The 17,523-nt window shown below is 38.5% G+C and overlaps 1 protein-coding gene across 1 annotated transcript in view; it reads right to left on the reverse strand.

Moving 5' to 3' along the window:
* The window catches only part of THOC2 (THO complex subunit 2), a 114,693-nt gene that overhangs the window by 26,156 nt on the left and 71,014 nt on the right, over positions 1 to 17,523 (reverse strand). The window contains exons 20-31 of the mRNA XM_065410718.1: positions 17,383 to 17,479; positions 14,489 to 14,606; positions 14,118 to 14,297; positions 12,812 to 12,976; positions 11,342 to 11,617; positions 10,071 to 10,212; positions 7,555 to 7,712; positions 6,328 to 6,456; positions 1,891 to 2,022; positions 1,618 to 1,802; positions 688 to 872; positions 260 to 362 (exon numbers count right to left, since the gene is read on the reverse strand). Of these exons, the coding sequence (XP_065266790.1) occupies positions 260 to 362; positions 688 to 872; positions 1,618 to 1,802; positions 1,891 to 2,022; positions 6,328 to 6,456; positions 7,555 to 7,712; positions 10,071 to 10,212; positions 11,342 to 11,617; positions 12,812 to 12,976; positions 14,118 to 14,297; positions 14,489 to 14,606; positions 17,383 to 17,479 (1,870 nt within the window). The remainder of the gene's footprint in view (positions 1 to 259; positions 363 to 687; positions 873 to 1,617; positions 1,803 to 1,890; positions 2,023 to 6,327; positions 6,457 to 7,554; positions 7,713 to 10,070; positions 10,213 to 11,341; positions 11,618 to 12,811; positions 12,977 to 14,117; positions 14,298 to 14,488; positions 14,607 to 17,382; positions 17,480 to 17,523) is intronic.

The following is a 17,523-nucleotide window of genomic DNA, read 5'->3' on the forward strand; positions in this document are numbered from 1 at the left end:
AGTGAAGCTTTATTCATTTTACTTAGTATAGTTTCGTTGCATAATTTGGGAGAAAAGCATTTCATTTATCAGTCTTCACTTGCAATTCCTTTATCTAATGGATCAAAAGGACATAATTTGCAGATTTCTACTGCACAAAGTAGAGAAGATCATTTTCACCTCTTGCTAAAAAAACCCTTCAGAATAGATAGGTCACTTTCAAATGTAATTTCATTATTCTGCAGTCAGACAATGATGAACTGAAGAATAGATTTCTCACCTGTTAGAAGCACTGTTTCCATTGCTTGTCGTCACTTTTGGTGTTGCATTGGCAGCTTTATTAATAACTTTCACAGCACCCTGAGTTTTCTCCTTTAGTTTGTCTATTGAAAAAGATGCTAAACTTAATTTACTGAGTTAGTACTTTGGTTCAATGCTATAGCGATCACTTGAACACACAATACTTCAAAATTCATTTAAAATTAGGCTTAATTTATTGACAGCTAAATTGATCAATATGTATTTGCCAATAATGAAGGAAGGATTAACAATATAAGCAATAAACAATATTTAAAAAAAAAAACACATGTAATGGACCCTGTTAGTTTTACAATTTGAAGGTTAAACCACACAATCCTAAAAGTCAATTTAAAAAAAGGGTCAGAATTATAGCATTAAAAGAATTCTCTTTTAAAGTGGATGGCTTACCAGTCTCCTCAGCAGTGCTTTCCTCCAGTTTAGCTGCATTTATTGTGAGTGATGCAGGCAGCCCAGCACCACCTGGTCCATTTTGCACTGTTGCAGCTACAGCATTCCTGGCAGGTGGGTCTTTGTGGTGGAATTCATTTTCCGGTACCATGTAAGGCTTTCTACTTTTCAATTGCCCAGAATAGCTGAAAGTCGCACAGTGTGTTAAATATGCACAAACATAAAGCAAAATATAAACATGGGTTACTGTTTAAAAAGATTAATTGAGTAGTTTGCGAATTATTTAGCACTTCTTTGAAAATGATCTGCAGTATTCTCTCTTTCTCCTTCTATTACTACCATCGGTTCTTTAAAGAACCTGACCCTCCAAACCTCTGCCATCTAAAAACCTTCAAAGAAATAAGCCAGTGATTTTGTGTTACACTAATAGTTCTGAAGCTTTGCTAAATCAATGACAGTGATGAAATAAAATACCTTCCCAGCAGCCAAGACAAACATGGATAATTTTGCATTCACCACATCATGAAAAAATAACCATAATTAAACAGCGAAAAGTATTGTTTAATTTAACCTCCTAGAACTGCACATGCCTAGACTGAGTAATTGTGTAATCTTATAGCTATAACCCCTGTCTTTCCTTGTTTTACCCTCCTTCCAGCTACTTATTACCATCACTGGTCCTGTTTAAAATTATAAGCTCTTTAGGGCAGGGATTGTTACTTTCTTTTGTCCTGCGGAGAACCTAGCACACTTCATCATCATCATCCAGTACAAACCAGGAGCCTCAACTCACACCAGCCTCAAAACATAGGATTGCAAGATCTTCCAAGATACAGCAAAAGCCAAATGTGTCAAGACTGGAAGAGTTCCGAGCCTTTGGAATCCTTTCATCATCCATTTAAATCTCTTTTTAAAGTAAGTTGTTGTTACCCCATAGCTAACGCATATAGATCAGGTCTCTTCTCTTTCTCTTCCTGACAGATCTTATGTACTCTTCTTTCCAAGGCCTGACCCAGGTTCAGAACTTTTGGATACCATGGAAGGATTTTGGTCAGCACAATCAGGATATTTCTGATATGTGTATATTCGCCTGTTTCAAGGCAGTGTACAGAAGCCTAGAATACAAGGTATAAAATACAATCAAAGTAGTTCTCATTAATACTTGAAAAAATGGGTCATATCAACTTAACATCCTTTATTTACCTTAGTTAATTTATAGTGCCATTTGTGTACCACATGTCGAAAGTTCTCATAATCTAACTGATCAGCTTTGTTCCCACCATCAAATCCAGTTGCCCGTAATATGGTAAGGAAGCCTGGATAGTTGCCACATTCCTACATGTATGTAAAAAGAAAAAAAGAAAAAGTTAACCTTATTCAGGCAGCGGATTAAAATAATTTAACTTTTGCTGAAGTTTTAACATAACTGAAGAACATTGCTTTCATTAACTCTGGTATATGCAAAGTTTAAAACATTCACATTTAGCAACATTTATACAGGTATATCTGCCACATTCCTAAAATAACTTACGTATATCAAAACAGTTACTTACCTGTACTGTTACCATTGTTCATCAACATGTTCCAACATGTCCCTTCTAGCCCTATGGTTCTATAATCCTATGTGGGTGCAGATGTGTATTTCGCTCAGGTGTGCACACGCAATGCACAGAAGCCAGTTAACTGTGTTTAGCAGAACTTGTTGGGACAGCACATGCACAACCACGTCTCCTCATGGCCCCTCCCAAAGCTATTTCAGAGTGGTGCTATCCAGACCCATCTCAGTTCCTATGAACCAGAATCTATGTCTGATGACTCCGACGCAGAGGGGATGGAGGGAGAGTCATGGAACACATCTGCACCCACGTCTTGAAGAACAAGTTACAGTACAAGTAAAGTAACAGATTTTTCTTCTTCAAGTGGTTGCAGACTTGTATTCCCCTCAGAGTATACCTACACAGCAATTAGACACCAGCGGCTGGCCCATGCTAGCGTTCACGGGGCTCAGGCTGCAGGGCTGTTTCACTGCTATGTAGACTTCTGGGCTCAGGCTGGATCCCAGGTTCTAGGACCCTGCAGAATGGGAAGTCCAGAGCTCAGGCTCCAGCCCAAGCCCAGAAGTGTACACAGCAATGAAACAGCCCTGCTGCCCGAATTGGCAGGCATGGGCCTGCCATGGGTTTTCCTTTGCTGTGTAGGCATACCCTCAGAGGATTTGCAAGCAGTAATGGCTTAGAGTCTAGTTAAATAGTGACTAGAGTTGCTCTTCCAAAGCTTGCATCAGACCTAGATGCAGTTGTGATAACACAGTTTGATAAAGGTATGCATGGAGGACCAAGCAGAAACACTGTATATGTCCAATATTGGAACAACTCTGAGAAACGCAACTTGAAGCAGCTTGGGCCTTTGTTGAATGAACCAAGAGCCTTTGTGGAGCTGTGGCATTTGCTATGCCATATGCTTTGTTATGCAGGAAGTAATCTATCTGGAGACTGTCTGTGCCGAAACCACCTGACCTCTCATCTAGTCCACGTAGGAGACAAAAAGCCAGGGTGATAATCAAAATGGTTTAGTCCCGTCCAAATATAACTCAGAGGCTTATTTTACACCCGACATACGAAGGCACCGTTCATCTGCATTCGAGTGTGGCTTAGCAAAAAAATACAGACAGGGACATTGCTTGGTAATGGTGAAACCACTTTAGTCAAAAATTTTGGATGCCACCTTAAGGCTAGTTTGCCTTTGAATAACTCAGTACATGGAGGGTTTGTAATTAGGGCCTGCAGTTCACTTGCCCTCCTTCATAAGGTTACAGCAATAAGAAAGGCTGTCTTTTGGCAAAGAAGGAACAGAGAACAGATTGCTAGAGGCTCGAAATGGAGGCCCCATGAGGGCAGGAAGTACAGAGTTAAGGTCCCACAAGGCTACTGCTTCTTTTACAGGTGGGAAGAGGCAGACAACCTCTATGGGGTTGGGAATACACCTACTTCCCTGGATTGGGCAATGGAATGCTGAGATCACTTCCAAGTGGACCCTCAATGAGCTGAGACGGGGCCGGGTGATCTAAGATGTAACAGGTCATTTAAAGTGTCCTGAATCTGGGTACCAGACAAATTCCCCAAGCCAATGACTGAACCGAAAAGCATTTCCACTTGGCCAAACAGGTTGATCTACCTCTGAACAGCTCTTTCCCCCGATCTAACCATACAGCATCAATGCTGAGGTGCAAACTGTACAGACCTGGTGCCACAGCTAACCTTCATAGCCTTTCAGTCCAATCTCTTTTCCTTCCAAGAGTTTGGACAGAAAGGCTATGAAGGTTGGCGAAAAAACAATGTCTTCACCAGGCTAGAGCAATGAGTATCAATTTGGTGTGATCCAGCTTCAACTTGAGAATGATCTGGAGGATGAGCGCAATAGGGGGGAAGGCATACAGTAGTGCTGACCCCCAGTTCAGTTGGAAGGTATCAGTCAGAGAGCGTGGATTGCAACCCACACAAGAGCAAAACTGACGGTACTTCTTGTCTTTTGTTGTAAATAGGTCGACAGACAGAATGCTCTAGTCCCTGAAGAAGTGCCTCAGGATGCTGCTCTTCATGGCCCACTCCTGATTCTCAGAGAAATTCCTGCTGAACTGATCGCCCACCTGATTCTGGGCACCCAGTAAGTGGATGGCTGTGAGAACGATGTCATCTTTGATGCAAGAATGGCAAAACTTTATCGCTTCCTGACAGAGCTAGCTGGACCATGCTCCACCTTATTTGTTCACATAGTACATTGTGGTGGTATTGTCAGCAACAGTATGAACCAATGTGCCCCTGTGTGAGAGAATGGCTCAGCATGCACTGTAAATTGCTCAAAGATCTAGGACATTGATATATCATGATGCTTCCTATTCTGTCCACAAAGCTTGGACTACTAAAGTCTCTATATGCACTCTGCTACCTATTGTCGAGACATCAGTAACTATGGTCTTGGTCAGTGGAGGACGAGCGAAGGGCACACCCTCACATACATTATTCTGATCTGTCCACCAGTTTAGGGACTCCAGGACATCCTCATATGTTGAACTACTAAGTACATGAAGCCATGTGACCTAGCAACCTCAAGTGTGCACAAACCGTGCACAAACCGTGGTTGAGAAGTGAGATTTGAGGGGCAGATATAGGCAACAAACTGAAATCATTCATGTAGGAGAAAGACCCTCAAACTCATAGAGCCTAGTAGGATCCAAAGAACTAAATGTTTTCTGTTGGAAGTAAAGTGGACTTTCCTTTGTTCAAGATCAGCCCGTCAATCGAAGAAACAGCGTGAATTGGACATGATGGAGGACTTGACCTTCAGACTTGCCCCTGACTAGTCAATCATCCAGCTAAGGGAAATCATTCACCTGAGAAAGGTTGCCACTATGGTCATGCATTTGGCAAATACACACAGTACTGAGGAGTATTGATAATGTTGACCCGTACTATGGATCTCAGATACTTCCTGTGGTTTGATAAAGCTGCTACATGGAAGCAGGCGTCTTGAAGACTGAGGGCAGCAAACCAGTCATGATTCAATTGAATCCTTGCTTGGTTGACCATGTATTTTTTGAGACTTTGGTGGTCAAGTATAAGTCTCTGCCCTCCCTTGGACTTGGGGATAAAAAAGTAATGTGAGTAGAGCCCTTTACCCCATTGTTGTAGGGGAACTTTTTCTATGGCTGCTGAAGCTCGTAGTCTGAAGCTCTTGAGAAAGCAGCAACTCATGAGATGGGTCCCTGAAAAGGGACAAGGTAGAGGGATAGCTAGGAATTGGATAGTGTGTTCCATCACAGTGTTTAAGACCCATCTGTCTGCGGTTATTGCTTCACAAGCCGTGTAGCCGTGGGACTGTGGGATAGATGACAGGATGAGCCAGTTGGTTAGAGGCGGAGTCAGAGGACCTTCTCTATAATTTGTGCCTCCTCTTGGAAAAGTCTTACTCCCTGGAAGGATAAGCTGGTTGTCTGAAATACTGCTGGGAGCACTGACGGAACTATTGTACATGTTGTTATCTCCTAATGGTTGGGGTATAGCTGCCAATGTAGCTTGAGAGTTTTATCAGACTTTTCAAAAAAGCAGGAACTACCCATAAAAAGGGAGGTCGTTACAATTTAGTGCAATACATATCTGCAACCATTTGTAGAAGAAATGCCTGCTTTTGGGAGAGGGGAAGAGAGGTGTGCGCATCTCTCTCCTTTATTCCATTTTAACTAGCTTCTGACAGAGCTATCAAGCAAGTTTCATCATTCTCAGTTAATCCAAGATATATTTACCTTCTAATCCATATGCAGTTTTCAAAGCACTTAAACTTTGATAAGTTAAACCTCCTCCAACTCAACTTAGACATAGACGGATGAAAAGTATGATTCATTAAGCAGAAGTGTTCAAAATGTATGCACGAATTCCTTTCCCATCACAGAAATCCTGCCTTCAAGTATCAGCAAAGTTTTATAATGCATGAAGTTTAAAATTAGAAAACTAGAGAAACCATCATACTTCATGTTTTTACTGCATTAATACTTTTACAGCAACCGCTTTTATTGGGCCTGACTTACCAGTATAGTAATCATATGATTATTCATGAAACAGACTACAATTTAACAGCTTTACATACCTTTTCATATATGTTTCTATCACTGTGCCACCTAGTAACAGTCTCTAGCATACAGCACAGAAACCTGCCGTATCTACTAGCTTCATTTTCAGTGCAACTTGCTACTGTATAGATTATATCTGAGAAAACCTGTAAAGAACAGAAACAATAGTCAGGCTATGTAATATGAAATCAAAATTATTTAAAAAAAATCAAACCCAACTGCTTTAGTTTTTATAGTTCATGTTCATATGGTTACTAGTGTTACTAGAATACAAAGAACTAATTCCACCTTGAACTCTGAACTCCCCTTCTTTTCTTATCAGTTATTACCTTAACTCCTAACTCATCTCATTGAGCTTGGGCAACAGACATATGTAAACTTTTGCTGACTGTATAAACAAAATGTAGTTCTATTCTGAGTATTACAGAATAAAGGCATTGACTCTATATTGAACACATTACGTTTACAAGTAGATGGTTTTTCTAACTGTAAGGCCTTCAAACTCTACCTTGGATCTGAAAGTCAAGCAGGGTTTTTGACTCTTGCTTATATATAGTTTCCCACAAGGTAAATTATGTCCTCGGTGACACTTTTGTGACACCAATGCCTTCAACAGAGCTGCACGGGTAATGAATTAGCTGGATAATAGGAGCTTAGTAAATAATATTGTTGTGATCTGCGCTCTCTCTGTGAGGGCTGATGGACTGAATCGATCAAGGTGATTATCTTTGCCTTGTATATCACTACCATCTATATAGAGCAATGCAATATTGGGCAGGCAAGGTGGAGGATGACACCTTGGCTCAGCAAAGATGGAGCATGCTTTCTGGGGCTTAGGGACAAGAACAAAGGGAAAGGGAAGGTTTGCAGGAAAAACCTTTAGAAGTACATAACTGAAAAGATATGTTCCTTGAATTTTAACTTGTATGTTGTCTATTTCTTTTTATCTGATCTTTTTTGACGGTAATCTCTTCAGGGCAGATACAGATGGTTTTCTATGTTTGTACAGTGCTTAGCTTAATGGGGTCCCAGTCTTGATGGGGACCCTTTAAGTGCTATGGTAATAATGATAAATGCAGATTCTGGAATTGGAATATATTTAGAGATTCTGTTGATGCACGAGTGTCTTTTCACATGGAAAAAGGATGCAACAAATAGTAATCTTTCAAAAACAGGGTTTTAATAGACTTGTAATATTCACTTAAAAGAAAACAACACAGCTCCAACACATTCCGGTTACTTACTCTATCATAACAGAGAAGTGTGGAAAAATTGGGTGTTTTCTGTTGATGCACCAGTTCTACAAAGTGAGCACAGTAAACAGCATCGATTGCAGAAAAAATGCAGCGAGGAAATATACACAACTGTAGAAATTTTGTGATAGTCTCATTTTTGGTTGATTCTTCAAAAACAAAAAAATAGAAAGACAAAGAAGGGAAGTGTTTTATGGCAACATCAATTGTATATAATACAGCTAACATTCAAACAAACCCCACAAAATTAACTCTATCACACAGCTTCAGAAATATATTGTGTATTATAACATACACCTCTACCCCGATATAACGCGACCCGACATAACACGCATTTGAATATAACACAGTAAAGCAGTGCTCGGGGGGAGAACTGCGCACTCCGGCGGAACAAAGCAAGTTCGATATAACGCGGTTTCACCTATAACATGGTAAGATTTTTTGGCTCCCGAGGACAGCATTATATCGGGGTAGAGGTGTATTTTAACATCCCAAATTTCCTTTCAAACTACTCAGGGAAAACTCTCAAACCAGATAGATAATCCCTATTAAGATGCCAAGAAAACTAACAGATAAAATGTATTCATTAACCATGCATATTTTTCTCCATTATATACAATGGACTAGATCTGACTCAGAAAGCATCTCACACTGATTTGTTCTAGTGACTGGAAGACACAATGCAGATGATCAGATTTAGTGAAGAAAGTGAGAAAAAAGGGATTAAAAAGCAAAGATAGCTCATCAGAAAATATAAGTGACTCTCTTTTGGGGGATAACATTTAATTTCCATTTGCTATGTTACTACTTAGTACCATCATATGTTCTGTAGTATTTTGTAAAATAAAGTCTTGGTAATTACAATATTTCACTAGGGCACCTGTTATTCATTCTTTGCTAAGTGGTATGAAATCGCCAGCGTGTTGTTTCTTTTTTAAAATAATTATCAAAATTTGTGCATTAGTAACAATATTTATTTTTATTAATAATTTTAGCGCCTTTCGCTAGCTCCGTGTGCTTTTACAAACATTATACATAGTACAATAAAAATACTGTCCACACAATCAGAACCTAAAGTAGTTCAGATATGTGAAACTTGACTGATTCTATGATGCTATAGCAGAGGAAAAGAAGTTTCTCTACCTACTGCATAGCCATGGCATTAGACCTCAAAAATATTTCATGTGGCCATTAGCTTGACAGAACACTTCCACTCCCAGTGCTCTTCTTAGGTCATTTGTTAATCAAGGTGACATACGGGAACAAAGCTATGAGAGAGAGCTACTTAAGGGCCTCTAAATTGAAGACAGAGGACAAAAGATTATAAAGTTCTACAGGTCACCAATCAGCTCAACACTATTCTCCCTCAAAACCCTATAGAAGCTCACTATCTCCATTAATCTCTAAGGGTCAACCATCAAAATGAGTTCATCTTGCTGGGCAAGGTATAACCCAACCTCAAATCAGAGGAGGTAACTATCCGTCCATTAGAGGGAAGAAATCACCACCTCCCAAACTCCAAATCCAACTCACTCATCAGAGCCATGACAACTGCAGGATGATCACAAGCAGGAAGTCTCACCAGGATTTTTGTGAGCCAGTGAGAAAACCTGTAAACCACTACTACCCCATTCTTAACTATTTATGGAAACACTCCCTGAGATGTAACTTTGGGGACAGAGACCACCTGTCTGATGAAAAAAGCACAGCTAATACTATCTCCCCAATCTCCCTTGCTTCATGCACACTATATATGCAGCTGGAGACAACTTCGCCAACACTGGTCCTGCTTGTAACCCAACCATGTCTCAGTTATACATACAAAATGGAAGCCTCATCCTTGATTAGCTCATGGAAAATAACCACTTTACTGACCACCAATTTTACATTTCACAGTTAAAACAAGAACTGGATGCCTGTCCACTGACAGAATTGCTACAGGACACAACTAATGGAAGCAACTAAATTCACTGGCCAAATTAACAAAGCATTACAATAAATTACTTTTAACTGGCCAAATCTGACTGAATTTTTTAAATAACTGTATCAGTTCTGCACCAGCTTAGGTCAATGCCATGTACACAACACTAAAATCCTTCAAAAATATGGGCCTGGTGAAAAACGGTACTTCCTCAATTAGAATGAATTTGAACTCAAGGCACAGGACTCATGCAAGCACCTGAATAAGTCCTTAATAACAACCTTACATAGGACTTAAGTAGCACATAGGGCATTGTGCACTGAAAAGATTTTTGCCCTAACTTAACTGTCCAGTAAATTAAGCATTTACCAAGTGTCACTGTAAAAGCTGACACACTGCCTAGAATTTGAAATAAAACACAACACTGAAATTAAAGTTGACTTATCTTGATAATATATGTCAATAACCGATTTTAAAACAAATGATTACAGTGCTAGTATAACAAGAGTCAAGTGAGCAGAACTTTGTAATTTAGATATAGAAAGTGCAGTGACTGTGGAAAACAGCCAAAGTTTCTCATACTTACTTGCCAGAAGCCAGTTATCCTTTTCCAGTTTCAGTCTCTGTAGAACCCTCTGCACATGCTCCAACTGCTTTTTCTCCTCTTCAAGAAGCTTGTCCTGAAGGGCCGTACAACGTTCTTTTTCTTTTTTCTTTTTATTTGGAGGCTACAAATGTCAATGCATTTCACTTTAATATTTATCATCCCCTACTATATGCAAAAAACAAGGATTGAAGATTTGGTTTACCGCAAACAAGTTTCAAATAAATATTCATCTAAACAATAAAATAAAGTGTTGCTCTGGCAGTCTTTCCACCCCCACTATACCCTGCTTTAATTATCTCATCATTCACCTAATTTTAACCACAACATTCATAGATGGAGATCTTAAGTGAGCCTCTAAACTGAAGACAAATGTCAAACTTTATTTTCGTAATCAGAGAGCAGTTCTGCAGTCCTTACTCAGTGAAGTCATCAAGTGTTCAAACCAAGTAAGGGCTGTAGGTTCTCTTATGGTAAAATTCATTTTACTAGACTTGAACCTTCACCTGCAAATATTTACGTGATAATGTTCATTGTAAAGAAGGAGTACAAAAGATAGATATCTGCTTTACTGAATTAGATAAATTAGTAGTTAAATGCCTGAGTGTTTAATTGCTGCAAAAGTAGTTTATTGTGGTATGCTGCTAAAACATCATTTTTGTTCAACAAAATATAGTCCAGCTATACCAGTGGTTCTCAAACTTTTCTACTGGTGACCCCTTTCACACAGCAAGCCTCTGAGTGCGACCCCCCCCCCTTATAAATTAAAAACACCTTTAAAGATATTTAACACCATTATAAATGCTGGAGGCAAAGCGGGGTTTAGGGTGGAGGCTGACAGCTTGTGACCCCCCCATATAATAACCTCGTGACCCCCGACCCCCAGTTTGAGAACCCCTGAGCTACACCATGTAGGAAAAACAAGATTTTCTGTATTGAAATACTTATAGCAAAAATAAACAGCATTTGATATGTACTGTATTTCCTGCAACAATTTGTACCTTGTTACCACAGGCACAAAATCAAAAAGAGAACCTCTACTAAACACACTTTGACATTTCGAAAAATTCTAGTATGAAATGGTATCAGTACATAAAACTGACATTTTATATTGTTCAGAACAGTGATTACAACTATCTTTAATGTAAGATTTCATTGGATGTCATGTTTAGAGATATTTATGTTTCAATTTGAACATTAAAGTAAATTTTAAATATTCAACTATTTTAAATGGTTTGCAAGCACAAACATACCATTTCCTGATTGTCATCTATAGCTTTCATCTGGACTTTAAGTTTATTGACTTCTCTGTCATAGCTATTATGTGGAACAGCAAGGTCATACATTGTCAAAGACCAAAATGTAGCATAGAACTGAGGACTGATGTCATCCCAAACTTTAGGAAGGTGCAAGGAGATCACAGCATCATGAACAGGAGCCATCACTAGCTCGCATGACGTGATGTACTTGTGAACCTTGTGCTGCTGTTTGTTTCCCTTCTCAGCTTTTTTAAGTTCATCATATTTTGACTAAAGATTAAAAAGAAAAATATTTGTGATTTGCATTGTTTTTACATATCTAATCATTGTTTCCTACTCAATGTCATTTATCATTCAAAGAAAAACTCTATCAAATGTATAGATATAGATTTACGCCCTCCCCCATCCCAATTTTATATATATATATAAACCAAACATTAAAGAAATGCCTGTGAAACTTTGAACATTTCTATGGTGGTGAATGGCTCTGATTTTGCACCATCAAGGCTGCCATCTTCTCTGATGAAGAACCTCTCTGACCCATTTATTTCCATATGGAATCTCCCTGCTCTCAGTTCCTGTATGCTGGTATCTGGGAGGAGCAATTGCAGGGAAAGTCCTGCTCAATCCCTGCAGCCCAGGGATGAAACATGTGCAATGTAGTCAGCATGTAGGAGCTATGAAGGGGTGGAGTATACTCAGCGCAGATGGACTCTTCAGTAAATTTAGCTGCCAAACTCTAACAAGTCTCTATTCAATATGTGCAAACTGTAGTTTTTTAAGAGTCTCATACTCAGCCAAGCGTGAGTAAATTTTCACAGGTACGCCAAAGGCACATCTGTGACCGCAGGATGACTCCCTTGCAAAAACTCCCTGGCTCCACAGCATGCAAGCACAAGAGCTTCTTTACAAAACAGCTCTAAGAATTTCTTTAACATGTGAAAAACATATTCCCTATTGTCATTCTCAGAAAATAATTTTAGCGGAAATCTTCAGGAAAAAAAAACAGGTTTAGGCAGACTCCTGGCATAGATAACCTCATCCTTAATTGTTTAAGTTTGGCAAATTATAAGCAACTAAGAACAGGATCTTGCAATGGAAAGTGTTGGGCAAACTTAAGTATAAGCATAGCTACCCACACCACTATCATGCACTTCCACTGCACAGAGGTATTTGGTGGTTCATAGTTGTGTTTTTACAGTTGGGAATGCTGAGGCACAGAGAGGTTAAGTGACTTGTCCAAGGTTACAAAGAAATGTTTGTGGCAGAAATAGACACAGAACCCAGGTCTCATGACCTCTAAATAAACATTCCTTCCCAACTCTACAGGCAAACTGTAGCTCCCAAATTACATGCAATTGTCAGTGAGAACATAACAGAGGTGGACAAAATGTAGCTGGAGTTCAGTGATAACTGGTAACACTAAAGCACTAGAGAGTAGACAAAAAGAATGCTTTTACTTACTGAAATATGATGTGCATACATAGGCCTGGAGAGGAAAAATGCAGCATCATGGGGTGTGTGAAACTCATTACAGAGAACGTCAATAGAAGGCACTCGCTTAATGTAATCCTCTGTGCTTAGATTGGATGCTAAAAATCCACCAAACTGTACCAGAGTATCATGGCACTGAATTGAAACAGAGAAAGAATTAGAGGAAAATTTACGGGTTTTTGTGGGGGGAAAACTAGGCAGGTTTAACAAATATCAACCTTTTTAAGGCAAATACATATATAGGTAACAAGCCACTAGTCACTTTCCTGAAAGGTACACTTTAAACTACAGCTAAAAACACAATATGCTAATTCTTTCCATACTACATGCTGTTAATGAAAACTAATCCAGCCCCATGTTCTGCAACTAAATATATTCGCCACAAAAATGTATTCAATTCTAAAAGTATTCTGCCCAATTAAGATTCAACATTCTGCTTTCTAAATGTTTTTGAACCCTTTATTGTGGCCCTTGAGGATTTTAGAAAAACTGCTAAAATTAGGAGAATATTTTAAAATAATTTGCAAATTATAACTAAATTAAGATTTTAACTTATTTCAATAATTTTTTTGTCTTTTCCTTTTGTTGTCATGTCAGCACAGACATTTCAAATATTAGAAAGAAAGAAAGAAAGCAAAACACCAGAGCAAATCAAAGTCTAAGTTTCACATAGAACCATGACATTTTATATCATGATACATTTTTTTGAAACCTCCAGTGCTCTTTGTTGAAAATACAATATTGCATGGAGATCCAGCATTGAGGATGGCCCACAGAAAGAGCAAGCCTACAGAACTTGATTATTTTTGTGCACTGGCTGTTGTAGCTGAGCCTATGGCCAACAGAAGGTCTTGCTTACCCATGGACAAAAGCTCCATTTAAGATACTTTAATGAGGTCACAGGAAAAAAAGAAAAATCTAACCTCACACACCTGAGAGCTTCCAATACAGATTCTAAATTAATTTAGTGCCACTTGCACCTGTCAGCACAGAGGCCCAAAATGAGAAATACTGAATGACAGGTAAGATACCACTGACTTCTAAAAATCAGAAACAGGAAGGCTTTGTGAAGATAAAGCAAGAAAACGTTGAAAAAGCCCTTAAAATTAAATTTCTTGAGAACCAGATCAGATAAACAGGGTAACCTGGCCTAACCCTATTTTGACAGTAAAAACTGTGCTATGCAGTATTTATATCAAATAAGCAGGCTAAACTTAACTGAAGAATTAAAAACCTTTTTATTTTAAAATGTAAACATGTAATTGTTTCTACTTGCCTGATCGTACAGCTTCCCCACTAGCTTCAAATGTTTCTCCCCTCCCTCCTGAAAGATCACACCATTTCGCTGTTGAGCCATAAGCAGGCACAGTGGAAGGGCCAGATCATGGTCAAGCAATGCATCTTTTAATCTCTGAGAAGATTTTTTAGTGTTTCTGATCTGGCCAAAATATCCACCCTGTCCAGAAAGGCAAGAAAACCAGAAGTTAAGGTATTCCAATTTAAGAAATATCACTTTATTATAGAAAATAGACAAATAGTAAATAGATACAGTATCAGCTTATGACTTATGACAGTATAAGTAATCCATCAACATTTGCCCAATTTCTTGAACTTCAATAAAACCAGTAAATTAATCTGCACTCCCACCTCAGCTTTTAGCTGTTCTCCACCAGTCATGGCTTCTAGCTGCTCCATTGTCATCTCTTCTGTTATTTCTATTCCAGCCATTTTTTGTACCACCTCTTTTAAAATGAGCAAGTCAAAGCTGCATGGAAGAAAAATAAAAACTACATAAAAATGAAATACTATGAGCAACAGAAATGGTTACTTACAATAGCTAATACAAAATAAATCCATTGTGTGTTAAAATTGCTGTAGTGAAACAAGACCAAAACACAAACACAACATTCCTTTTCACAAGGTAATTAAGGTTCAGGAACACTGCTAAATGCTGAAAGAAAAACTGTTTTTGAAAATTTACAGGTAATAGTAAAAGTGATATGCCTCCAATGGACCAAGACCAGGGCCACAGGGTTCTGCGGGAGAGAAATATTGGGATCCAAGCCTGCAAACAGTAACAGGTACAGTGCCACTTATTTACAATACCAACAAATTAATTACAAAAAACTACAGCTGTTTCCTTTGTATTTCTTATCTTTACATGCATTTCATGTATATATCAACCAAACCAGATTAAAAAAAACTATTAATGAGAAATCCTCAGATAATTGCTTTTAATTAAATAATTGTTTTTAAAGAAGATTCAGTGTACACAGTGAGAGTTTAATGACAGAAACCTAAAGTGAATGTAGCGATCTCACCTTGACCTATTAAACGTGTGTCTCACTTGTAAAGTGCAGAAGATATGAAAAGCCACAATGGCCACCTCCTCAAGAAATATCTAACTTTGCTTGATATAATAACAGGAGTACTTGTGGCACCTTAGAGACTAACAAATTTATTAGAGCATAAGCTTTCGTGGGCTACAACCCACGAAAGCTTATGCTCTGAAGAAGTGGGTTGTAGCCCACGAAAGCTTATGCTCTAATAAATTTGTTAGTCTCTAAGGTGCCACAAGTACTCCTGTTATTTTTGCGGATACAGACTAACACGGCTGCTACTCTGAAACCTTTGCTTGATATGTTCAACTCAAAAGAAAGGGCAGCAAATTATAATGACAGATCACATCTCTGCCTTTTACTAAACAACTAAACATATACAACTGTTTATAAAGCTCTTTTACCATAATTTCTCACTCAAAACTCTAACATCTAAAACATCACAAAACATTTCTGGCTACAGAATTTAAAATAAACTGCAGCCAGTAGGAATTCTTATTGCAGGCTTGTTCCAAATGTCTAGTACCATCCATAACCATCGAGGTCAGAAATTCATTCTAGTTATCAAATGTGTTTTGCTGTTGATTTCAGTAACCAAGAAAATGTCCTACATAAGAACAGCCATACTGGGGCAGACCAAAGGTCCTTCTAGCCCAGCATCCTGTCTTCCAACAGTGGCCAATGCCAGGTGCCCCAGAGGGAATGAACAGAACAGGTAATCATCAAGTGAACCATCCCGTTGCCCATTCCCAGCTTCTGGCAAACAGAGGCTAGGGACACCATCCCTGCCTACCCTGGCTAAGTTATGGAAGAGAGTGAGTGGATAGAGACCTTGGTTTTAGGTGATAATGTTCACTATCTCCATTTTACAGATGGGGAAACTGAGGCACAGAGCAGGAAAGTGACTTGCCTGAGGTCACCCAGCAGTCCACTGGCAGAGCCAGACTTAGAACCCAGGCCTCCTGGATCCAAATCTCATGCTCTATCCACTACACCACTTGGACTATTACTATCTGTCATGTAGTTACTATACTTTTTAATGAAAGTCCACAAGTAGTAATATGAACACCCTAAACAACCTTTCTAAAATAGGGAAGTATAGTTTTCTTTCACCATCCCCGAATACTGCATTGTATGTTGTTATTTAATAAGTTAACCGCATTTATAAGATATTTGCACAATATTGAGGTAGGATGGGAAAAGTTATTTACCTTACTTTCTGTAGTTAAGTGGTGACTGTACCATTACCAGAGTACATAATAAGGTGGGAATTGGTACGCACATGTGAAACAAGGTTGTCTGTGTTGAGGGGAAGGAAGAGACTGCATTTTTCAACTCCCCGAGCCCTAAAACTATGTGCTGAAGTGCCCCTATTTTACTGCTGGTGCAGGGATTGTGTTTTCTTTTCTCTTTTTAACCAAAAATGCAAGATCTTAACTATTTCAAATAAATTAGTAGCTCACTATTAGCATTCATAAATTATCTTTCACCAAATTTTAAGAAAAAAGAGTTCATAATACAGGAATATATTATAAATCCATACTTACCAAATATGACAAAACTACCCATTAAACAATAAAAAACAGGAAAAGAAACAAGGTGCACTAAGCAGTGGAAGGGGAAAGAAGAAAGGATTCAGGCTGTAAAGTTTGTTTACAACTGAAACTTTCGAAAAAAGGATACCATCAGTGCTGACAAGCTGGAGATCCAAAGAGCAACTGGACAGCAAGTAACTGTATAGTCATTAAATATATTACATTATTTAAATATTCAACGTAAAAAAAAATGAAAAATTTAAAGACATTTTTGCAGACAAGATATTGGGAACAACAATAAGAGAAACTATAAGGATTACCTTTCTTGAATACTAATAGTTGTAGATACATTTTTCTAAATTAAGTATACTTGTATATACTATAAGTATTCCAGTGATTCAGGATCAACCAGAGGTTCTAGTACTGCAGTGCATGAAAGACGACAAACACTGACTCAAAAGAACATGCCATAACCATACATACTAAAGGAAAATATTACAGCTATATGTTCTCTTTCCCTGGTACTTTAAGCTCTCTAACTTTCTGACAGGTATTCAAGTATAGCTTTACTATTACCAGCACTTTTGCATCAGCAAAAGGCAGTTGTCAAACAACTAGTAAATTTTAAAACAGAGGGTGTTATACAAATTAAATAGGTCAGACTTGCCTTTTTCCAGCCTTTAGTTGGTTTGCTACATACTGCAGTAGACCAGCAAGTTCAATCGGATATTTTCGGAAAACTGCACCACAAAAACTAGCTAGACCTAAAGTAGATGGAGAGGGAGAAATAGCTGTGACTGAAAGTTAT

The sequence above is a fragment of the Emys orbicularis genome, chromosome 9 (genome assembly GCF_028017835.1).
Source record: "Emys orbicularis isolate rEmyOrb1 chromosome 9, rEmyOrb1.hap1, whole genome shotgun sequence".
Lineage (NCBI taxonomy): Eukaryota > Metazoa > Chordata > Testudines > Emydidae > Emys > Emys orbicularis.